The sequence below is a fragment of the Tiliqua scincoides genome, chromosome 2, assembly GCF_035046505.1.
Source record: "Tiliqua scincoides isolate rTilSci1 chromosome 2, rTilSci1.hap2, whole genome shotgun sequence".
NCBI classification, from domain to species: domain Eukaryota; kingdom Metazoa; phylum Chordata; class Lepidosauria; order Squamata; family Scincidae; genus Tiliqua; species Tiliqua scincoides.
In genome coordinates, this window is record NC_089822.1 from 230554961 (window position 1) to 230580797 (window position 25837).

At 43.5% G+C, this 25837-nt stretch overlaps 1 protein-coding gene across 1 annotated transcript in view; it reads right to left on the reverse strand.

Annotated features, from left to right (window-relative positions):
• Positions 1-7766: 7766 nt before the first annotated feature.
• The window catches only part of ARL8B (ADP ribosylation factor like GTPase 8B), a 34105-nt gene continuing 16034 nt past the window's right edge, over positions 7767-25837 (reverse strand). The window contains exons 2-7 of the mRNA XM_066616704.1: positions 14491-14571; positions 13492-13565; positions 12178-12271; positions 11055-11122; positions 10718-10788; positions 7767-10021 (exon numbers count right to left, since the gene is read on the reverse strand). Of these exons, the coding sequence (XP_066472801.1) occupies positions 9972-10021; positions 10718-10788; positions 11055-11122; positions 12178-12271; positions 13492-13565; positions 14491-14571 (438 nt within the window). The 3' untranslated portion in view covers positions 7767-9971. The remainder of the gene's footprint in view (positions 10022-10717; positions 10789-11054; positions 11123-12177; positions 12272-13491; positions 13566-14490; positions 14572-25837) is intronic.

Here is a 25837-nt window from a genome sequence, read left to right on the forward strand (position 1 = left end):
TGTGACAGGAGGGTGCGGGGCTTGCGGAGGGAAAGGCTGAGGTGGCTCTCTCCATCTGGGCGCACGCGCTCTCGCTCTCCGCCGCTGGGAGCCCTGCGGCGCGAGGGAGGGGCGGCGCCAGCAGGGGGCGCCCAACGAACTCTGGCTTCAGCTGCAGGAGGCTGCAGCCCGGAGAAGAGGGAGGCAGAGAAGGGGGCTCCACAGGAATGGCCAAGACACCTGCCAGTCAGAGGAAGAAACCGGGGGTTGTTCTCAAAGAGGTCAGGGAAGGACTTTTATGGACAGTTTGAGAACCACCAAGGGGAAAATGAGTGTTTCTCAAACTGGGTCACGAGCCCACTTCAGGTGGGTCCCCATTTATTTCAATAACTTATAGACTTGATGCTCCCATGGGATGTGGCTGCATCTGGGGACGTCTGTACTTTTAACAGGCTACTCTGTGTTGAGTTGGCAACCTTCAGTTTCAAGAGACTACGGTATCACGCTCTGAATGGTGGTTCTGGCACAGCGTCTAGTGTGGCTGAAAAGGCCAATCCGGGAGTGACAATCCCTTCCACACCGAGAGCAAGTGCAGTCTGTCCCTGGTCTGTCTCCCTGGCTGTGGGCCTTCCTTCTTTGCCTCTTAGCCTCAGACTGGTGGCCAAGTGCCTCTTCAAACTGGGAAAGGCCATGCTGCACAGCCTGCCTCCAAGCGGGCTGCTCAGAGGCCAGGGTTTCCCGCCTGTTGAGGTCCACTCCTAAGGCCTTCAGATCCTTCTTGCAGATGTCCTTGTATCACAGCTGTGGTCTACCTGTAGGGGGCTTTCCTTGCATGAGTTCTCCAGAGGAGATCCTTTGGGATCCGGCCATCATCCATTCTCACGACATGACAGAGCCAACGCAGGCGTCTCTGTTTCAGCAGTGCATACATGCTAGGGATTCCAGCACGTTCCAGGACTGTGTTGTTAGGAACTTTGTCCTGCCAGGTGATCCCGAGAATGCGTTGGAGGCAGCTCATGTGGAAAGCATTCAGTTTCCTCTCCTGTTGTGAGCAAAGAGTCCATGACTCGCTGCAGTACAGAAGTGTACTCAGGACGCAAGCTCTGTAGACCTGGATCTTGGTATGTTCCGTCAGCTTCTTGTTGGACCAGACTCTCTTTGTGAGTCTGGAAAACGTAGTAGCTGCTTTACCAATGCATTTGTTTAGCTCGGTATCTAGAGAAAGAGTGTCAGTCAGTGGGACTTACTCCTGGGGAAGTGTGAGGAGGACTGCAGCCCAGGATTGTTAAAAATGTTCCAAGCTTCAAAATTTCCAGAAATTTTACATCTCTAGCTTGTGTTATTGTACATTTAAGGTATTGTGGGTCTTTTGTTAATTTCAGTTTTCTTAATAAAGTTCACAAGAAAAGCAGCCCTGTCAGCCAACAACTTACATCTGAACTTACATCTTACAGGGTGGCCACTGCCTTGTGGGGTCTTTGTTTCTGTTATATATACACTGACACTTCAGAGCTTTGATTGTTTTGAAGGTTGGGATTATTATATATGCTGGGATATTTATATTTCAATCTCTGTAAACTGCCTTGCAGGCATTTTACAGCCCAATCCTATCCATACTTTCCTGGGAGTAAGCTCCATTGAATCTAATAGAACTTACTTCTAAGTAGATATGCATAGGATTGGGCTGTAAGAAAGTAGAAAGACGAGGTAGAAACTCTTTGACCAAATACTAAAAATGAAGAAATAGCCCAGTTTCTCAAAATCAAGGCTGTATAATATGCATATTATGCCAATCATTTGCTAAATAAACAAATTGAGTGGCAGATTGGGAAAGGGTTAAATATTACTGCCCTGGCTTTTCCACACTAAATCTTCACATCCTCTCACTGGTGCTTTTTCAGTGAAGAAATGGAGAACTGAATTTTTTTCCCCTCACAGGAGGACTATTATTATTATCATCATCATTATTAAGAATATATACTGCTTTTCAACAGGAGTAGTTCACATAGTAAAATAAATGGTTCCCTGTCCCTAAAGGGTTCAGTCTAAAAAAAATACCAGCAACAGCCATTGGAAAAGACTCCATGCTGGAGGGACAGCTGGGCTCCCCCCTGCTAAATATGACACCACTTAGAAAGGAGCCTGTTTGCCCAGTTATCAGGGGTATGTTACACACTGTGTTACAGTTGCATACTATGTATGTATGTGTTTATTATAACATTTCTACTTGCCATAAAATAGCCTGCTTACGGAGGGCAGGAAGTCTGGTCTAGAGGGTAGAGCCTCCATTTGCCTGAAGATAACATCCACAGGTCGCCGGTTCGAGGTCACCGGCACCGTGCGACCTTGAAGCAGCTGACAAGCTGACTTATTCCATCTGCTCTGAGCTTGGGAGGATGGAGGCCAGAATGTGAAACCAGATCAGAAAGAAACGTTTGAATGTTGTGGTTCTTGAAAGATAGAATCTTCTTTCAATTGTAAAAATCCCTACAGGGATTTAAATAGCCTGCCTATGTAAACCGCCTTGAATAGTCTTGAATAAAGACCAAGAAAGGCGGTATATAAATACCTAAAAAAAAAAAAAAGGTATAGGTAAAGTTCAAAGGCTAAATGAAAACCAACAGAATCCGCATCAACTGCGTTAACCTTTAACTCATTACATGGACTCATAACCTGTTCTTCTTCTTATATATGACTACTCCTTGTACAGTATGGAGTATGACTACTCCTGAAGTACAGTAGGTGCTACTTCTTTATCTGTAAAATAATGTTTACCACTTCTATGCTCAAAGCTGCAATCATACACCATCTTTGCTGGGAATAACCGCCACTGAATTCAGTTGGATTTATTTCCAAGTAGACATCCATAGGTTTGCACTGTAACAGTACAAGTGTGTGAATCTACTCAGAAGTAAACTCCATTAAGTTCAGTGGGGTTTTCTTCATGCTAATGAAGTATGCATAGATTGCAGCCTAAAAGAAAGGCATGCTTGTACCACCCTGTTGTCAGACTATTGGCTATTTCATGAGCCCCATTCCTTCCTGTGTTCAACATTGTTGAACTTCATAAGATAAACCTTCTAGATCAGGCCATCTAGTCTAGCTCCCTTAGGTGGAGCCCCCACAGGAGAAGGAACAAGGGGGTGGCAGCCAGAATGGTGCCTTTTCCAGTGGCTACCACTGGTGTCTTCAACATTTTTTTTATTCTAGGAGCCCTTTTCGGATAGGGAACCACTGATTATTTTACTTTGTGAACTATTTTTTGTTGAAAAGTGGGACATTTCTTCTCTGTAAGAAATAATAAACCACTTTCCGTTTTCAGAGTTTGCCTACACAAATCAAATATTCCATGAGCCGCAAAACTATGAGAATTGGTCACCAGCCTTACTTAGGTTTCCCCCTCCCCATACTGTAGTTTGCAATGGCTTTCTAGGGGCAACAGCTGGTCCATGTAACAAGCCACTTGACACAAAGTGGTACCTATGTAAAGCAGTGCGCACATACACCTATTGGAGATGAAATAGACTGCCACACATTTATTGTCTGTTGCAGTTCAAGTTCTTCATTTGTATGCAACAGTCAGTTTCCAGAGGTTTAGACACCCATCCAAGTAGGTCACCTCTTCATGCATCTGACAACATAGGCTCTGACCCAAGAAAGCTTCTGCTACAATACATAGGTTAGCATCTAAGACCCTGGAGACCTCCCTTGTTTTTCCCAGACAACTTTTCAAATTGCCTTGCTGTGCCCCTTCGTCTAAAGCAGACTTCCTATATAGACATATCAGAAATGAGATTTGACATGGTGAATTACAGAAGAACTAAATTCAATAATTTGTGGTTATAAAGTTGAGCTCTGGACTATTATGGCCACACCTTCCACAACAGAGAGAGACTTGTTGTTTTGGTGCCCAGCTGTAGCTATCAAAAGCCACATGAAATGCAAGAATAAGTGAAAGAATGTTTTACTTAGCCTATTATTGTTAGGCTTGGTCCTCCTCAGAGTCACTTTTTGACTGCTAAGAAATACACCACTGGGCTAACAGCTAAAGACCTACAGGGACATTAGCCCTCCTATAGCAGTTTGACCTTGTCTTTAAGACATTAACATTCTGTTGTTGGTGAAATATTTTGTCTTGAATTAATTTTATTCCTATACAAATTTTTCTCATTTCTGCTGTAAAGCAAATTTAGGTTTGTATACGAAGTGATAATTCTAATGCAAATTAGTATGTAATACTATCTTGTGCTATGCTGAAGCATAGATCAAAACAGACAGCTCATGACATTTGCTTGCAATTAGTTTTGAAACATCCTTTATCTTCTCATATAAAGACTGTTTGTACAGGACGCTCTGATCTTACAGTATTAGATTACATGCATTTACATTTTTAGTGTTGGTATTGACTTACAAGTCACCCTCCTGTCAACCATGACAAGAATCTATTTCAATTTAGAAAAATAACTTTAGTTTAGCCCTCATTGTTATCCCTACCTAATTTGTTCCTGAAAAAGACCCTTATAGCGAAAATTCAGATGAGTACAATTATATCCGAACATTAATTTCAATGAGAAAAATCCTAACTTGTCCCAAAGCCATTCCAAGTTCACTCAAAAATCACCCTAAATGCCTAATAAAGTTGTGTGGCATGACAGAACAAACAATAACATTACACAGCACAAAGAAAGTGTTGATAATGAAAATGTTTCAGTTCCATCATCACATTATGAGCTTTATCACTTCAAGCGTTAGTTGCGAACTATGATCAACTCTTTTCCCTTTTTCACCTTTCCTATGAGTCTCTATCTTCTTTTGTTCTTTATGACCCATATTCACATTCTTAATTTGTAAGAAATACAGCAGAAACGCAGATTCCCCTTTACGGTGTAACGTGCAACGATCATGCCATGAAGGAGTGGGGACATTTTACCCATCAGGCAGTGCATCTCATGTGAAGGAGGGTGCCTCTTCCTGAGCTGCACACCATCCTTTGAGGATCCTGAAGAGCACTTCCCCTAAAGCCCACAGGAGCAAACCAGAGGAAGGGGACTCTTCTGGACCTTTGTCCTACCAGAGGAAGAAATTCAAAATTTGATTTGACCTCCAGCCGTACAAGTCAAATTCATTCCCTTCTCTGATGCCAGAATTCAAAGCAAAGGGAAGTTCTGCTCATTGGGTAACACGGGAGGTAGATCTTGCCTCCACAAGGGACTTAGGGTCCAATCCTATCCAACTTTCCAGCATCAGTGTAGCTGCAATGCAGCCCCAAGTTTCCTTAAGGAGGCCTCTGTGACTGCCTTCCCACCATAAGATGCAGAGCACACTCCACTGGCACAGTTGCACTGACTCTAGAAAATTGGATAGGATTGTGCCCTTACTGCTTTACCTTTCCCCCACCATTCCAAGACCTATCAAAGATCTCAGTATAGATACAGGGATAGTCTTAATATGAGCAGTATGGCTAAATGAAAAACATTATAGTAAACATGGGGATAAAGAGGGAGGAGTATAGGTATTTGGGATCATAGCTAGGCAGGACAATGAATATATAAGTAGAATTCATTCTGGAGGTGGGCTCCATAGGTCTGAAAGGTTATCAACTACTGCAATAGCCGATTCATTTTTTGTACTTGTTTTCTTAATACTTGTTTTCTTTGGGTAACCCAGTACAGGTCTACAAAGCCCTTAATTATATCACAAAAAGGATTTAACTGGCAAGAGTGTTCATGTTTGCACAAGATGAAGAAGGTCAGTGGAATAATGCAAGCCTCTGATATGGCCAAAATCCAAGTCACATAGTCAATGTTCCGCAAGTACGTAGTTTAAACATTACAACCTGTTATCGGAAATGATCATTGGGATATTCATTTAAATACATGCACATTTTAATTGATCAATGAAAAGCTGGAGACCAAGGTGGGGAATAAGAGTCAGTGGCAAAAGCAATCTGCTTGTAAACACATTTCAGACAAACTCTTGTAAAGATACCTTATGGTTTATTCAACTGTCAGAGTTTTTCATCCCTACTCACCTCCTAATCATCACCTTGCAGCCTGTCCTGCTTTCAAAGAAAATATGACCTAGTACAGAGGGTGTTAAATCTTCCCCCTTCTATAACTTTTTGCCAGGATTTTATTGTTCACATTTGCATAGTCTGGGCTGCAGCTGTAAGCCAATTGAGCTCTGTGCTGATAACAGCTGCTATCAGCAAAGCCATTCCATGGAATAACAAAATCTGTAGAGGTGGCACAGCCCTAGACAACTGGTTTAGCACTAGGAATTAACACTAGGAATTCTGGTTTAGCACTAGGAATGAAAGTGTACTATTTGACTGCAACCCAAAGTCATTCCCATCACATACACTGAACTGGTCATGGTGGCTACTTCTATGCAAGTAAAACTTCAGGGTCTTTACCTTTTCTCAAAGGCAGCTTTTCAAACATCTTGCTCTTTGACATGTTATTTCAATGTCACTCTAGGCCCAGTCCTTGATATAATCAATTTAAATCTTCTCAATGTACAGGGGTTGTTTTGCCTTCGCCGAAGTCCATTATTGAATGTTAGCCTTTTGTACTCCCCCATCCCCACCTTTACCAACCAGTACTGATATTCATCCTTAATCCACTGCAACACTGATCTAGGCTTTTGCAGTTATGACCATCAAGCATCCTTATTCCACATTAGTAGCACTAAGGCTGCAATCCTGTGGGCACTTTCCTTAGAAATGTCATGCTGTAAAGTTATAGCCCACCATCATAGCGCCCAACATAATATCAAAGTCACACTGAAGCACAAGCACACTGAAGCATCCTAAAATGTAATGCTTTGAACTGGACTTTGACCATGGCAATTGCCATCTGCAGCCATGCAGCAGAGTTTTCTAGAAGACCAGCAAGACTATCTCCCACAATATTATTACTCCTTTAAAATATCAACACTTAACCCACTAATAAAGGTAGGGTACAGTTATAAAAGCAGAAGCCAGATTCAAATTCTTGCTCTGGTGTCCTAGGTAGACAATATTTATGCCCAAGGTCAAATACTACTCCAAAAAACTGTGCTCCTCACTCAAGCCCTGCCAGAATGTCTAAACTTGCCAGGGGCAAATTAGGACTCTTTCAAGGCACTTTGCTTTTTTCCACTAAAATTCTGCTAAGTATTGGGGCTTGACTACAAGCTACAGAGCCTTGACTCTATGCAGATGTCAGTGGATAACAGTCCAGACAGCAGCACTTGCTGATAATGCCAGGTCCCTTACTATTTCTTTCTGAGCAAGAATTCTTTGTCAGAAGTTTGTGTAGCAAGATTTACATACAAAAAGTGAGAAAATTGTCTTCAGACAAATGTTCTGGCCTGGGACATTTGTTTAATGGAGGAAACTTGCACTTGAACTTTAAGCAGTTGGCAGAGGTCATTGTACTTCTTCCAGTCTGGCCATTAATATCAAGGCAGAAAGTTTAAGGTACTTCTGTGGTAAGCAATTTCTTCCGTAAGAACAGATAAAAGGCATTTCTGCTAGGAAGAGGGTAGTACAGGAATGCACATTTCTACTTTGTGAATAGGTAACAGTTAAGTGATCAAGCTGATACTGCAACAATAACTTTGGTGGACACAGTGCAGCCTTTTGAGAACTTCTGAACCCAAACAAAATTTCAAACTGCTACTGGCACTGTGACAGCTACTGTTTAAAATATCTGCTTAAACCTGAAGTACAAGAACCCATCTACAAATGGGTTGTACTCTTGCTTTATTTCAAGAACACACAAACTCTGAAGAGTCAAGTGACATACATTTCACCATGACCCTGAAAATGCAAGTTTATTAGATAAAGCTAAAGAGCAATAAACCAACAAATTGCAATCCACCTAAATAAAAAAAAAATTCACATATTTACAGAGTTTGGTAAATGTATAAGTTGTTCACATGCGGAGATTAATGCACAGGTTAAAAAGTTGATAGCAGTTTTTGGATGTCAAGATGTTGAAAGCAGTGATGTACGTACAAAGTAACCAGATATACTGAATTCAGCAATAGGCCAGTTACCTAAACAGAGTTTGGTTCTCACAATCTAGTTCAGCTTCCTTATTTTAGGCACAAGCAGAGTTGCTCTAGTTAAGTGTAGCAGCCCATGTTGAACTGATAACTAGAACAGCAAGTTATCGGCCCTTTTCTACAGCATCAGCAAGGATACAGGGTTTTTTGAAGCACAATGAAGTTAAAAATGCAAGGTCAGTTTGCAAATGGAGGCAATACTTCTGTGCAGCAGCTTGTATGGGAACAGTAGGGCCATGGCAGTATAAAGCAAAACTGGTTGCCCAGGGGCACATTTGTGTATTAGTTAACTTGGTCCATACCTATGGCAAACCTGTTGTAATTTCATACAAGCTCACAACTAGGTTAGGTTTACAGCCACTGCATGATCCGATTTTGTTTACCTCTCATTGTCTGCACAGGACCGATTTGTCACATCCAAGGCATGATATGAAACTTAGTGACAGAAAGCCCTTAAGAGCAACAAAGATGCTTGTACAAAGCTAGAGGAGTTTGCCATACATGAAAGGTAGCAAAGGAAAATCACACTGTGGCTGTTAGAGGAGTGATGCTTGGTCCAGTATGAAATGTCTTTCCAAGAATCTTCTTTGGACTGGATCAGGCACATAAGGAACGAACATGCCCCTACAATTCACCACTCATGTTAAAAACAAGGACAAGTGTAGCATCTAAGTACATGCAGGTCCTGCTTTAAAAGAAAGCCACCACACAATGAGGGGAAATACAAGCAGGTGTACCATATATTTATATGCATACAGTGGGCTACATCAACAGTACTGTATGAACAGAGTCAGCCTCAACAAATCTATCCCTTTAAATATTGACATTGCCAAGAAGGTAAAGCTACAAAAGGAGCATTACAATTTTCCGTTCATACACCTCTATGCTGTAGAAGCTAACCAAGAAACAGGATCAGTTCATTGATTCTTTGTGCTTCACAACACCATTTAACATTTTACAGCCTGTGAATTTTACACATGATTATACACCGAGAAAGCAGGCAAACCTAGAGTTGTCACAATATCCTAGGTGTTTCCTAGCACCAAGTACAATTGTGAACAGCTAAACTATAAACAGAAAAGGACAAACCAGACAGTGATACAGAATTCCTTTTGTGCTGGGAGTTAGTGTGACACACAAGCATCATGGAGCTGCACAGCCTTTGCAACGCATTTCAAAGAAAAAGTGTCTTTTTAAAATCTAGTCTGAGATTACATTCATTTCACCTGCTTATCATGTTTTCCAATCCTTGAAAGCTTTAATTTTAAATACTCTATTCCCTACCCCTTAAGAATTTTAACCCATGTATCATTATTAGCAATGGCCTGCACAGATTTTAAAAGAGTTCAACAGTCTGACATTCCAGTTCACTGGGAGGAATAAAACTTGAGAGTCTATGGTAATTAGTGATTTAATTTCTAGTGTCTGGCACTCTCCATTGCAAACATTTTAACAGTATCTACCACATGCATCAGAGAGAAAAAAATTAGTATCCAATTTAAACAGTGTTTGAAAAGCTTCATAAGCACAATAAATGGTGCTAGAATCCTTGTGCTGTCCTGTGTCAGCATCTTCAATGAGCCACTAAGTACAAGAATTAAATAAATTTGCTGAAAATCAAATATAAAATCCTGGTCAAGGAAGACCAGAGCAGAAACACATGGTTTAATGGTTGGGGGTAGGAGGGGGAAGATGAGAGAAGAGCACCCACTGCCACTGTTTAGATGAACTTAATAAAAACATTTGCACAATTCATGACAGCTCTAGCCAATTCTTTATGACAGAAGTAGGAATACAAGTCTTCAGCAGTGCACATGAGGCATGAACTGTGAAAAAGGCAATCCCTTGGATACAGGAGGACTATCCTGGATAACATTTCATCATGGCGGGAGTAGACAGTTGAGATTATGGCCAACTGGAGGAGGGGTAACAGCACGATTTCAGCTTCTTCTAGATTTCGAATGCTGAATAAGCCACTGAAGTGTGATATCTAGGAAAGAGAAACATTGGTTAATTAGCTTTTAATATATCCTAGGTCCAGCAGTTGACCATCAAAGAAAATAAAGGGATGAAGCTCATTCATCATGTACTTCCAAATAATTCAGTCTATAGCCCATAAAAGCTAAGAGTTTTTTCCCCTAAATTCTATTATGGCTATATTTCATTTTGTGCATACACAAAATTTACAAGGTGGCAGCAGGTAGATGGGTGTCCATAATGGGAAATGCACAATTCTGGAAGTGTTTTCTACCAGACCTTGCCCAACAGCAGATACTTTATACCAATCTTCTCTGGACTTGCATTTCATCAGATATAGGATTGTTTTTGCTCACTCTTTCTAAACTATTGCTTGTTTTATGAAAATACACAAAACCATCCAAAACTGTCCACAGAACCTTTCCTAGCCTTGTTGAGATTGAACACTACCTTTTCACTTTAGATACGAGTTACATAATTTTAGGTCAGGATCATCATTAGCAATATTGAGTTTCTCACCTGTATGAAACGTTAAAGATAAAATTGGAAGTTATGAAATGTACTACGATAGTAGATGCTAGCTAAGTATCTGAACACAGCTTTCAGACTTAGACACTATCATCAAGGGAGATTTGCATATTTGAGAACAGAGCCCTAGGCATCCAGTTTCTGCTTCTAGTAGCAAGTAGCATTTCTGGATTTTAATTACCTATATTGTCCTTCTCTTTGCAGGAAATTGAGTAGCAGCAGATTTCTCTGTCTTGAATAGCAGCCAGGTTCCTGAAAAGCAGCAGCAGAGAAAGAAATTGGTGACAATCCCATGCAGTGCCTACTTAACTATTTGAACAGCACTCCTTTCATATTAACAGGAAAAAAAGCTATGTGATTTGAACATAAACTACTGGAAAGCTATTGTTCCACTCTTCCTACAAGAGTGATTACAGTAGGAAACTGGTTTTTACAATATGCCTGTTATTCTAAAAAAAAAAAAAAAACAGCTTTACAATTAGAGAGGAACAGTATAAATACATTTGTGTAGCACTTACATTTTTTCAATAAGTTGCTTTTCATCCAAAGCATTAGGAAGGTCTCTTTTGTTTCCAAGTACTAGAACCTAGAAAGGTAACAGATAGATATTTAATGGCACTCTTAAATAGAATATATTTGCCCTGGTCAAAAAAGACAAGACAGATTTATTTGCTGAATACAAGTTAAAGATGAGAAACTATACGAAGGAGTCAGATTCCAGCATCTTATTTAGAGAGTCAACCTAAAACAGTAGTAGTCAATTTTTGACAGGTGTGCCAACAAGTGTTAAACTATGGTACTATGCCACTCTAGAGGGTGCTATATTCACATTCATAGTACAGCTTTTAATACTATAGCACTTTACCCCTGGAGCAGGTAGCAGTGCAGGAGCAGCAGGCCGAACACCATAATAACCAGCCTGATCGCCTGACCTGTGATGTGTAGGCAACAGCATTTGTATGCAGAGAACTTACAGAGGCAAAGCATGGGCACAGCCATTCTTAAGCACTCACTAATACACAATTCTAGAGGTATTTTGGAGACCATTAGTTAAATACTTTAAATTCCAAGTATTTAGGGAACTTAATTGTCTCTAGCTAGTTCTACCTCCATCTTGAACGCTAATCATGAAGGTCAAAATCATTCTTTCCATTTTTCATATGGAAACAGAAGTCAGCTTAATCACTGGGTTGATGAAACATATTGAGTGGGTTTGCATGCTAGACGCTTGCACTCTGGGAAACATGAGAAAATTCTATGATTTTATCCAAATAGTAGTAAATCACGACTAAATGTAAGATGCAACCCCATATATTTTGGTGCACTTCTGTACAACATCATCTGTTGTAGAAACTTCTAGGAGAGGATCCATTTCATTGTACCAAAAACTGAGCAAGAGTTGATATTAGCACATGAGAATGACTTGCATATAGCACTTAAGAGTATGGAATGGGCAACACTATATAAAAAGTTGAACAGGTCTCAGTGTGACTAATGTTTGAAAGCAACTTTAGCATGTGCAAAGTTGCATTTCTTATTTTCTAAATGGCTTTCTTCATAGGCGGGCACACAGTTTGTTACTGCCATACTTTTAAAAAAACAGGTGTGTACACACACACACACAAAATGATTACTACTCACAGGAATTCCTTGTAACTGGGGTTTGTCTAGTAGATTGTGCAGCTCATTTCTAGATGCTTCTATTTTTTCACGATCGGCAGCATCTACCATATAGCTGTTAAAAGAATTTGTTCCTGTGAGTGATGCAACCAGTTCATAGGAATTCATATGAACTAGACCACATTGTAAAACACTAGAATATAAATATATTTTTTACAGTTGTAATTATCAGAAGCCCAAGAATCCAAGCCAGGTGAGGAAATAGGGAACAAGGCAAGAATTGCAATGCCTGCAAACTCCTCAGCCAGGAGCCACCATCTTTGATCTCAGGAAATCTTGCAAGATTCAAGATGGTAGTGCCCAAATCTTATTAGCTTTAGGAGAACAGGTTGGAGGGGCCACTGGGGACATCCTGCAGTGCCCCTGTGAGTGTGCTGCAATGCCCTAACGCAGAGGTTTTCAGCCTGTTGGTCCTGGCCTCTTTGACCTTAAGGGGCGGGGGCAGCCAGGAGGCAGGAAGGAGACAGCAACGTGATCCCCAGGATCGCGCTGCTCAGGTGGCTGCAGGCGCTTGGCTCTACTTACCACAGCCTCCTGAAGCCTCCCGGGGGTGCGGGAAGCCCTGCGCAACTGTCTGCGGGGCTCCCCGATGCTTCCAAAGTGAAAGTGAGGCGATCGCACCCCAACTCCGCTAAACCGGAAGCGGAGCGCAATTGCTCCTCTTTCACTTCTGATGGGACTGCAGGGACTGGGGTGCACTCACTAGTCCCTGCAGCAGCCGTCCCTGGGTGCAGGGAGCCTTGTGTGAGCCTCTGCAGGGCTCCCCAGGTCAGGGAAAGTGAAAGTGGAAAGATCGCGCTCCATTTCTGGTTTTGTGGAGGCAAAGCACAATTGCTCCACTTTCACTTTCCCTGACCTGGGGAGCCCTGCAGGCGCTCGCACAGGGCTCCCTGCACCCCGGGAAGGCTGCTGCAGAGACTGGTGAGTGCACCCCAGTCCCTGCAGCCCCCCTGAGCAGCACGATCCTGGGGATTGCATCGCTGCCTTCCCCTGTCCCAGCTGCCTCCCACCCCTCCCTTGCAAGAACTTACTACGGTTTCAAACTCCCAGAGAGTTTGAAAACCGCAGCCCTAAGGCATTGCGATGCACATTGAGAACCCCGGTCTCGAGAATTATAAAAATTGCCATGTCAAAGAAGCCATTCAAAGAAGCGAGATTCAATTTCCAATGCATTGTTACAATTCAAACAGTTAGGGGTGGATTCTGCAAGATACCTAAAGAATCCACACTACACAAAAACACAAACAAAAGCAGCCACAAGAAGTCTACACTTACACAATAGCATTAACTCCTCTGCAGTAGCGTTCCCACATACTTCGGAACCGCGGTTGCCCTCCTATATCCCAGATCTTTGAAGGGACAAGAAACAATTATGCCAGAAGCCTGAATCAAAACTTTTAGAAGTTATAACAAATACATACTATAGGAAATAAAACATTTTTAATGTGCTAAGTGGAGCCCTGGAGGAGATAAAAAGCAGCTCTCTCATTAATACTACTTCTATTGAAACACAGAAAGGAGGGCTTATTTATTCAGAGAGGCTTACATCCAAATTAACTGAGCAATATAAAAGCAGCAACAAGCTTCCTAAACAATTACAGTGATTGCTCCCCATCTATACAAAACAACACTGCTCCTATCGAGCAGCAAGTAAGTCTGTTCCAATTAACCTGAATGTTGCGGGCAACTTAGGAAATGCAACAGGCCCACCAGGCCCTGCAACTCTGCAGCTTTTCAGCAAATGCTCACTGCTGGGCTTAACTTTACCCTGCAGTGTCCTAGTCATGCATACACTCATATTTACCCAAACCTTTTCAAAATGAACAGAACAGTCTAAATTGTGTTTTTCCTATAATATTTTATACTACCAAAACAGCTTCTAAGGCTATTCAACTCTTTCCACAAAGTACAGTATAGTGGCCTCAACCGTTCCTGAGTAATATTTACCTTAGAACATTGTCAAGTACCAGTTGTATTTAGCTGGGCTGAAATATCATGCCTTTCATAAACAGAACTGAATATCTGACACTCTCACCCTACATTTGTGACCCAACACTCAAGGGTTACGTGTACTTGTATTAAACAACTCCTATTGGTTAACAGTTCTAAACAGATAATACAAACATGGTGCTATATATATGGAGCGCCTCAGACTGAATGCTGAAATAAGAGTATATTCCTTTTGACTTTGACCTGAACATCTCATATTTTAAGACGACATTCCTTTCAAAGTGGTAGCAGCTTAGTTTACCTTCACAAGGGCAGAATACATACCTTTATTGTGACATTACCCTTGGTAACTTTCCGCATGTTGAAGCCCACTGTAGGAATCATATCCTCACTAAACTGACCTGACTGAGGAAGAAAAAAGAGCACACTTAGTAGGACAATAGGCAAAAGATCACAAGCCACTTAATTAGCTTTTCTAGCAAAATACATGCCAACTATTTGCTCTCCTATGCTGAAATTCCAGAAGACAGAAGTGTAGGAAAACACTAACCAAGATTTCATGCATCTCCTAACATTCTTTTTAAGAGGACAATATATGCAGTTATAAGACAACCAATGAGCAAGTATCACATGAGCAAGGCCCAAAACCATAGAATGGGAGGAATAAGGGAAGGGATGATCACACGTACTGAATCACAGGCAATGACTCTAATATGGTGTGTAATTTAAGAAGCAAGCATGGAAAGTGTTCTCAGGCTTCCCAGCATTACCTTGGAAATTAATTATGCCACTCCCAAACAGTCATTTGCCCGCAAACATGTTAAGAAACTATTAGCCAACTGAGAGAGAACATCTCATCTATTTAAAATTAGTTATCACTCAAGAAGCAGTACTCCCAGTCCCCTAGGGTGACAGGGCAGTTAGTATCTGGAAGAACCTGAACTTATATACTTCACAGGAAGCAATGCTAGCATCACATGTTGCATAATTTCCAGATGTCAAACTTGAAAATCAACTCTGGGATAAGTCTAGATGTGAGAATATTTTAAGACAGTTTTGAAACTGATATACTACAGTATGTGTTAGTGTGGACCAGGGGTGCCCAAACCCAGGTCAGGGGGCTACTTGTGGCCCCCTAATTCGGCCTGCAAGAAGCCCCCAGTATTCAATGAGCCTCTCGCCCTCCAGAGACTTGCTGGAGCCTGTGCTGACCCAACGCAACTGCTCTCAGCGTGAGGGCGACTGTTTGGCTTCTTGCATGAGCTGTAAGATGAGGGGTCCCTTCATTGCTTGCTATTTCACATCTGTGATGCAGCAGCAGCAGCGAAGGAAAGACCGGCCTTGCTTTGTTCTAGGCCTTTTACAGGCCTTCAGCTACTGCAAGACCTCCATTCATTCAGGTAAGTTCCATCTCTAATATATTCATTTATGTAAATTTATTCAAATTTGAGATGTAAATTCTTCTTTTTTTCCCCAGCCCCTGACACAGTGTCAGAGAGATGGTGTGGCCCTCCTGCCAAAAAGTTTGGACACCCCTGGTGTGGACCATGATACTCTAGATTTAAGTACCGCATCTTTGCTCAACACGTTTAGGCATCATAGTCTGCTTTCCACCCCCACTCATGTACAGATGCCTTGACAAGAAGCATCAATCTGAAACCTTCTCAAAGGCTGCCTTGTACACACTCTTTTCCCTGCAATATGTAAGATACAAGCTTTTTGAGAGTAAAGAGTACCACTGAGCAAAACCTGCAAGCTCTCTGATTAGGGTCTAGCAAAGCACTGCAGAAAATGGAGCCTGCTCCTTTCTGTGAAGGTCTCCAGGTCAGGTTAAATTTGTCAAACTTTGACAAAAGGAATTGGCACAATCACTTGTGTGTTTTAAGACAAACAAGCTAAATCTCCTGGGGAGGGTTATCTTTAAAAAAGACAAACCTGAGAACTAAAGACTATAAAATGCAAATTACAGAACAAGACTAGATCAATGCTTATACTGAGGATTGTATTATTTACACGCACTGGCTAATCGCTTGGCCCAATCCGCAAATGGGGGTGCAATCCTAACCTGTGCTAGAACAGACAAGCCAAGTGGCCTGCACTGTATCTAACACGAGTTTTATGCTGGTTGGGACACAATTCAGAGTAAGGGATTTCCTTCCCCTTACCCCAAGCAATGCCTCAGGCAGCCCTACAAGGCTACCTGGATCCGCACCCGCAATTTCATGGGTGCAGATCCGAACAGCCCAAGTAACACCACTCAGGCCAGGGATTGGGATCCGGCCTACATCACCGTGGCCAGTCCCAGCCACCCTCAGAGGTAAGGTTTGGATCACACTGTGAGGGCCTATACTTTTACTGATACTTGTCTGCTTCATATTCTGCATACAAATAACCCAACTCAGAGCATCTTGGAATAAGTTCTCATCTTATAACACAAAAAAGACAGGACAGGTGTCCCCCTGCATCCACAGAGCTGGTATCCATGGTTCTCCATGCCTATTATCTTCCATTTTTTTATTAGCAAGCAGGCGTGTTTCTTGCTTTAACAGAGGTCAGAACACGAATGCAACATGCTGGAAGGCAGCCTTCACGCTGGAGGAACACAGTAAGAAATTTAACAGGAAACAAGAGCTTCCTATAAGGGGTGTGGGAGCAAATCACTGTACTTTTACAGGGTCCCCTCTTATCCAAGATTTCCATATCCACAGAGGGACCTGGAATTGATCCCCTGTGGATATGGGGTGTGTGTGTGTGTGTGCTTGTACTTACAGGTTGGTTTCTTTCCAAGAATGCCCCCAAAGCAGTGTTATCACCTTTTTTTGGTCATATTATACAGTATTTTGGCATCCCACCCAATGCTTCAGCTATTGGATGCTTACTACAAGACCCATTCTTTCAAAAGGGGTTTCCTCTTGGCAGAACCCCACTTCCTTGGTTGAACAGAACTGTAGAACATGCGGAAAAAATCCCCTGTGAATGCTGGGACAAGGAATTATATGCTCAAACCAGGAAGCTCCCTGCCCTCAGAAGGGCAAGGTTTCAGGGGGAACTCCTGCTCCTTTTGGCAGGTTAGTAGTGCTCCCAGGATCTCTCTAGACACGGGATGTCTGGCCAAGGATGACTGGCAGCGCAAGAAGGACTGGCACAGCTCTTGCCACAAAGAAAGTCCTGGACTGCAGTGAATTGCAATGACATCTGAAGACAAGGAATCTGGAAGACCACACACTAAGAACTCCATGAAGCACAAAGACATCTCACAACAATTAAAGCTGAATGCTAGATAGCCCAACCTACAATTCAAATGCTCTAATGGTCTTATCCACAAGCAGCACAGAGAAGCAGCACGTGCCTCTTGCTCATGGATACAGAAAGTTGGACTAGATGGGCCTGTTGTCTGATCCAGCAAGACTCTTCTCATCAATTGCCCAGATCACTAGCTGAATCCTTAGAGATGTGAACTCCCAGGAAAAAAAACCCAAAAAATTCAGAAAAATGGGTTTTTTCTGTTATTTTCCTGAAGACTTGTTTTTTTCTGAAAAATTGAAAAAGTGATTGCAGAGATTGAATTGAAAAGTGATTGCAGCAATCACTGCATCTGAATCAGATAGTGCACTTTTGTCAGAAATTCCTTATTTATATATATATTGGCAACCTTCAGTCTCGAAAGACTAAGGTATCGCGCTCTGAAAGGTGGTTCTGGCACAGTGTCTAGTGTGGCTGAAAAGGCCAATCCGGGAGTGACAATCCCTTCCACACTGGGAGCAAGTGCAGTCTGTCCCTGGTCTGTCTCCCTGGCTGTGGGCCTTCCTTCTTTGCCTCTTAGCCTCAGACTGGTGGCCAAGTGCCTCTTCAAACTGGGAAAGGCCATGCTGCACAGCCTGCCTCCAAGCGGGTCGCTCAGAGGCCAGGGTTTCCCACTTGTTGAGGTCCACTCCTAAGGCCTTCAGATCCCTCTTGCAGATGTCCTTGTATCACAGCTGTGGTCTACCTGTAGGGCGCTTTCCTTGCATGAGTTCTCCATAGAGGAGATCCTTTGGGATCCGGCCATCATCCATTCTCACGACATGACAGAGCCAACGCAGGCGTCTGTTTCAGCAGTGCATACATGCTAGGGATTCCAGCACGTTCCAGGACTGTGTTGTTAGGAACTTTGTCCTGCCAGGTGATTCCGAGAATGCGTCAGAGGCAGCGCATGTGGAAAGCGCTCAGTTCAGTTTCCTCTCCTGTTGTGAGCGGAGAGTCCATGACTCGCTGCAGTACAGAAGTGTACTCAGGACGCAAGCTCTGTAGACCTGGATCTTGGTATGTTCCGTCAGCTTCTTGTTGGACCAGACTCTCTTTGTGAGTCTGGAAAACGTGGTAGCTGCTTTACCGACGCGTTTGTTTAGCTCGGTATCAAAAGAAAGTGTCGGAGATCGTTGATCCTTATTTAATGACCAAGATAAAAACAACTGTTTTTGACAATCTCAGCATATCTCCACTTACAACTATAGAAGAAAGTAAAGTGAAAGATTTTATTTTTAAAAGGGAAGAATTTTGTTGCCATTCAATTCATGCTGCTGCAAATCTGCTGGATCCAAGATTCAAAGGTGGAAACAGAAATGATGATATCACTGTTACTGCGTTTGAGTGGGTTACAAAACAAGCATCACATTTAGGACTTCACATTGGGAAGGTATTTTCAAATGTTGCAGAATATAGAACATCTTCAGGGATTTGGTCCAGGAATGCAATGTGGGATTCTGCCAAACATATTCTCCCTGCAACATGGTGGTAAGGTGTTTGAACAACACAGCCTCTGACTCCTCTTGCATCTCGCTTTCTTCAGATTCCTCCATCTTCTGCAGCATGTGAAAAAATCTAGTCTATGTTTGGAAACACACTAAATCAAGAAATAAACTGACATGTGAAAGGGTAGAGGCTTGCTTGAATCTGGGTAAACTTTCAGTTTTTGGAAGTCCATAATAACGGTGATAATGACAGACACAACAGAGTAGCTGCAGAAGCAGAGACTGAAACTGATACTGATAATTACAGCTCAGAAAATGATTCTGATGAAATTTCATGCCCATTCATTGAAACTTAGTCCCACTCCCTTCTATACACTTCCCCCCCTCTTCAATTTTTATGAGAATGGGTTTTTTTTTTTTTTTATTTAACACTGTGGAGTGGAAATATGAATAATTACTACTTCTGGATTTTTAAAAATTGTTTTGTGGAGGTTTTTTGTCTGTTCCACATAAACTAGTATACGGTTCAGGAGATTGTTGCTCCATTTGTTACAATTACAAATAATTATTTAAACAGTAAATTCTGTTTGTAATAATTGTTTGGATACACTATTTTTAATATGCTAGTTGTGATAATTTTATGTCAAGTCAAATTGTCCATAGTCATATTTTATGTTCCTAAAGTAACAGAATGACTTTCAATCGGGAAAAGAAAAAAAGTGCTAATATAGCATTTTTTTCAATTTTTCCAAAAATTTCCATTTTTTTTTCCAAAATTCCAGGAAAAAACTGGGGTTTTTTCCAAGCTTCAAAATTTCCTGAAGTTTTACATCTCTATGGTGTTCTAAATAAAACAAAGAAAATTTGTTGTGCCAAACAGAATTCAAAAGAAGAATTCCAAAATGGAAAGCAAAAACACCAACATGCTAATGGCTAGGAAGGCCAGTATCAGGATGTGAAAAGAAAAGAAAAATGCTAGCTGTCAGTCAGTCTCCTTTGTTCATTAAAATTATCAGGTTTGCTTCATCTCTAGAGTAGAAAATTAGAAATTAGTGTGCAAACAGTAACTGATTTTTTAAAACTATTCCTATGGCCTAAATCAGCATTTAGGCTTTATAGACCTTCAAACAATTAAAAACAGGGTTGGCAATTCAGTTGCCCAAACTAAATCAGTCTCCATTTCCCTATGGAACAAGATAGCGGGGATTTCTCATTCTGTACTTTGCTAGCTTCTATTTGAACTCTTATTCAATTTTCAGCATTTGACACTTCCTTAGTTTTAACCACACATGTAAAGTCAGAATAGTCATGAATTTTGTAATCCACACTTATGACTGCAGTCACCTGACCTTTGAAACAGCAGACAGCTAGAGACCTACAGTATTAGTTGCTGTACTACATACTTGTGAATATATTTTAAACCTATGTTTCACTCAATTATTAGATAGCAATTAGACTTACTGCATTAGGTGCTATGATTTCAAAATTCTACTTTTAAACAGTTCTCTAATCTCTAGTTTTATTCTAAGCAAATCACTAAGCTTGGAGCTAGAAAATGCAGATGCTTCAAATTTATGCCTTCAAGGTAAGTGTCATATGCTTGTGTAAGCAAAAAACCAAGTTCAAAAACCTTTACAAATAGTTTAAGCTGACAATGTCAGCATCTCTAACCAGAAAAGTTTGGATGCACAGTTTCAAAACCAAAGGGACAATGTACTTAAAGTATTCTCAAATGCGCAATTGATATACAGAAAAAGATACTCTAAGCCACCCCGGACTTCTCCCTAGAGAAAAATCTGGGTATACATCTTTTAAATAATAATTGCCTGAATAACAAGATGCTAGGTGAACAGCAGGGTTTCAGTTTGGTAAAATGCAGCTACTGAAGTTCACAGTCTAGATCGGGGTGACCAAACCCTGGGCCAGGGGTCACTTGCAGCTGTCAGGGGCTCCCAAATCGGCCCACTGGGAGACCCCAGTCTCCAATGAGCCTCTGGGCCTCCAGAGACTTGCTGGAACCCTTGCTGGTCCAATGCAACTGCTCTCAGTGTAAGGACAACTATTAGACCTCTCACCTGAACTGTGGGACAAGGGCTCCCTCCACTACTTGCTGTTCCATGTCTGTGATGCAGCTGCAGCAGCGAAGGAAAGGCTGGCCTTGCTTTGTGCAAGGCCTTTTATAGGCCTTGAGCTACTGCAAGACCTTCATTCATTCATATAAGTTCCATCTCTAATAAATTGATTTATGAAATTTATTCAGATTTTAAATGTAAATTAATTTTTTCCCAGCCCCCGACACAGTGTCAGAGAGATGATGTGGCCCTCCTGCCAAAATGTGTGGACACCACGGTCTAGATCACAGCCACAGCAATGCAAGTTCCGGGGGAATCCAACCCTCCCACTAAATTACGTTACTCTACATAAGTGGTCTTCAACCTTTTTTGTGCCATGACCCTACTAACTGAAGTATGAGACTGGGCACCCATTACGCCCATCAGGACCTGATGTGTCCCCATAGTCATCCAACCCCCACCCCATTTCCCTCTACCTCTTGCATCTTCCCAACAACCCTGTGAGGTAGCAGCCTAAGCAAGGTTGACCTTCGGAACTGCAGGAGAAAACAGCAAGAAGAGGCTGTGCAGGATTATATCAAGAACTCAGTTTTGATAAGGCAGCACCACTACTGGGTTGAATTCAAGCCTTTCTTTTGCGCAGGCTTTGACCCACAGATTGACAACCTCTGCTCAACATGACAAGAAAAGGGACAGAATCCTGAATGTTTAAGCAACAGTACATTACTAGGCAAGTTGTATGCAATGAACATGAAATTGATCTATAATTCTCAAAACTGGCATTCAAGCTAAAGAATTAAACACTTCTACATACTTGCAAGCATAGTTACAGCATTATTCACAATTATGTAAATTGATGAATACCTTACTAAGGATTTGAGATAAGCATTATAGAATTAACCATGCCAAATGTCTAATAGCTGTATGCAAAACCCTGACTTCAGACATCCAAGCCCTTTCAAATTCAGATGCAGAGTTATATGTCCCTGCAATATGGACAGACACATCATCATTTTAGCACAGGCACAGTCCATCCACTGTGGTGCTTTTGCACAGGTGCAATAGTGCCGGGCAGGCAAGAGCAAGCTTTTTTGATTTGCATACGTTATGACTTCCAGACAAGCCTCCAGCATGGAACCAGTACGTACCTTTGGGAGTTGGTGCATTGGGTTACTAACATCTCTGTATTACAGACCTAATTTAATTTGAACCAAACAAGGTATTGAACCAAACAATGGTTTGATCTCAAACCATGGAAACAATATGTCGGAGATGTTCTTGGTCAAGGCTTTCAAATGGAAATTCCTCATTATATTTGAAAGTTTCAAACAATAATGTGTAGTCTTCAGAATATACAAGAATTTACATGATTTACACAGCAAAAATGCAAACAAGAATTTGATCAGCAGGGAATAGGATGTTGGCTGATGATCCATTCTGACATTGGACTACATGCGAAAAGAGGTAAAACCTTTCATTATGTACAAATTCAGAGAAATTTCTCCTGTTTAATATCGTGACAGTGTCCTGATCTACATCCCAGTGATGTGGCCCTGAACAGTGGGAGCCCTGATCTACATCCCAGTGTTGGAGCCAGATGTTCCTCCTAGCCACTACATTTGCAGCCACCACTCTAGCGCTGAACTGCATGGCCTCCAGGGACGCGTCTGCTGAGAAGGCTGCTGCTAGCGACAACTTCTTGAGGGTGTTATGTGTGGGCCTAGACAGGGACTTGTCTGAGGCCATCAGGTCCACCACCAGGCCATAACAGCTCTTGTCATAATGGAGGTGGCAGCTGATGCCCTAATGGCTAGGGCGGAGGCCTCAAAATCCCTCTTGAGGGCGCTCTCCACCCGTCGGTCGCAAGGGTCCCTGGGGCCCCCTCCCCCTCTGAGGGCAGCACGGCTGAGGAAGATAGTGCTGCCACCAGGGAGTCCACACCTGGGACCTTCAGCTGCTCCATAACGTCAGCTGGCAGACAACAGAGTTTGTCCACAGAGCGTGGGGTATGCCTGGACCTGGTGGGTGTCCCCCATTCAGCCTCTAGGGCCTGCCTGAAGGGGTCTGGGAAGGGAACCACAGCCTTGGTGGTAGCCTTCTGGGGACAGAGGAACTTGGAGCTGGGCCTGCAAGGCTCTGAAGCCTCACATGCCTCGGTTTCCCCTTCGTTACCTAAGTCCAAGATCCTGCTGCCTTGGCCAGTAGGCGTGGGTACAGGTCCGAAGGGAAAAGCTTGCCCCCACTTTCCTCTGGGGACCCTTGGTCCTCACCAGTGAGTTCTCCCTCCTCCCTGGAGTCCTCAGACGGGTCGGGGTGACTGACTCCCAGGGGTCTGAGGTTGCCCTGCTGGATTCCTTGGTCCGCTTGCGGCAGTTGGGCTTGTCTGACTCGCCCTTTTCACCCATGGCCTTATGCCGCTTGCGTGGGGGGGCTCCCTCTTGGGGCTGGTGGAATTTAAGATGATTACGGGGCTGGGGCACCTTCCTTATGAGGAAAGGCTATGGCGTTTGGGCCTCTTCAGCCTAGAAAAGAGACGCCTCAGGGGGGACATGATTGAGACATACAAAATTATGCAGGGGATGGACAGAGTGGATAGGGAGATGCTCTTTACACTCTCACATAACACCAGAACCAGGGGACATCCACTAAAATTGAGTGTTGGGAGAGTTAGAACAGACAAAAGAAAATATTTCTTTATTCAGTGTGTGGTTGGTCTGTGGAACTCCTTGCCACAGGATGTGGTGATGGCGTCTGGCCTGGACGCCTTTAAAAGGGGATTGGACAAGTTTCTGGAGGAAAAATCCATTACGGGGTACAAGCCATGATGTGTATGCACAACCTCCTGATTTTAGAAATGGGTTATGTCAGAATGCCAGATGCAAGGGAGGGCACCAGGATGAGGTCTCTTGTTATCTGGTGTGCTCCCTGGGGCATTTGGTGGGCCGCTGTGAGATACAGGAAGCTGGACTAGATGGGCCTATGGCCTGATCCAGTGGGGCTGTTCTTATGTAATTGGAGCTGGATGAGGATTGGGGGCCGTTTACACTTCCTCTTGCCCCTTATGGGCCTGGGATTGCTGGCTTCCCCCAGGATCTGCCGCACCATGTCCTCAATTTGGGCCTGGGACAGTGCAAACACCCCCCCCCCCCGGGCTGGCCCATACTGGCTTATGGTGGGGCCATGTCCCCCTGGGGTAACTGCGGTGCCAGGTGGGTCCTGGTACTCCTCCTGTCCTCCTTGGGGCTGTGGCCCCAGGCGCTGCAGGTTCCTGTCCTCCTTGGGGGGGGCCTCACAAAGCTGTAAGACTGGAAAAGGTGGGGGGTCAGCTCAGCCTGCCTGGGTGCTCACCCTTCGCCTGGAGGATGCCTGCCCCACGGTGATTCCACTATGAGGGGTGCGGTAGCGCCACCTGCTGGGCGTGCTGCCCATTGGCGTTCCCCCCCCCGCGCTCGCCTACCACTGCGGGGAAGGGGAGACTGCACTGTCTGGGGGCTTATCGGGTCCGCTGCTGCCGCTACTGGAGGTCAGCGGGGGGTCGCGCCAGATGAGGGGGGACCCCGGCGACTGACACCCCCTCACTGCTGCTCCGCTGCCGCTTGGGGGAGCAGCGACCGATGGGCGCTTCACCGTGCCGGCGAGCCTCCTGAGGGGGCGTAGCGTCGCTGGGGCCTGCGGAGTGCTCCGCCACTGAGCTGCCTAGGCCTGAGTCCCTCCCACGGGGAAGGGGGGAGGGCCCAAGATGGCGCTTGCCACGGTTCCGGTGCTCCTGCTGGCCGCCCTGCCGTGAAGGTGCTGCTGCTGCCGCCGCTGGCGTGGGTCTGCCATTGGCTCCGCGCGGGGAGGGGGTTGGAAGCCTCCCACGCCACCTCAACCCGCCGTTCCTGCCGCTTGCAGTGAGGGGGGAAGCAGCGCTGAGTCCCACCAGCAGGCAGGCTCTGGGCTGTTCAGAGCCTGGGAGGCGGGGGGGAAGTTCTACGCCCCTGCTCCTGGGAAGAAGGCTGAAGGAAAAATAAAAAAAATACTGATATTGTGCCAGAGCACGACAGAGGTCCGTCCTTGTTCCTAGAAGGTAGGACCAGAACTGGGGAGCAGCATGGGACGCCCCCAACGTGGGAGGAGTATCCGTTCACTGAGGTTCCGATCCTACCTTCCAGGAGGAGGGGCATCCCAGCAGCAAGAATGCCAGCCCTTCCTTCCCAGAGAACTGTGTGCCTGAGAACTTATTGAATGTCATTTCTTAATCATACGCTTCTGGTTATTTTTCTCAATGTGCTTATGAAAGATACAGATGAAGAGATCAAAAATTACTAAAGAATCAGCATTTGCTGTACCCTCTTGAATGGGATGCAAGAACATAACCACATTCAGGTTGGTATATGATTAGATATGCTTATGCAAAGAGAAACCTCTACAACAAAACATTTAACATATTTACAACTGTAGCATCCAGCCTATGTTACATGAAATACCCTCCAAACGCTCAAGCTTTCCTTTACTCATGTTCCTTGTCAGGAAGTGCTCCTGCATTTTCAGCAAAAACCTATAAATGGTAAATAAATCACTCCTCTGCCGCCTCCTGCAACCATGCCTCACCTCCAAATCCCTGTTCTTGCTTTAGTGCCTCATATTCCATTATCCACTTCAGCCTTCTGCTCCTTTTTCACCCTACATTTTACCATAGCTAATCCCTGGCTATACTCAAATATTTGGCCCTGGAGACAGTATTTTCTTAGACACAGAAGATTAAGCTCATCTCAGCAATGCAGTAGTGCTGAATCTTTGTGATAATACCAATACAACTGATCTTACAACCAAGGTGACTTCATTAGAAGGGAAAGGGCAGGGTGCTAGTTGGTGAATATTAATATA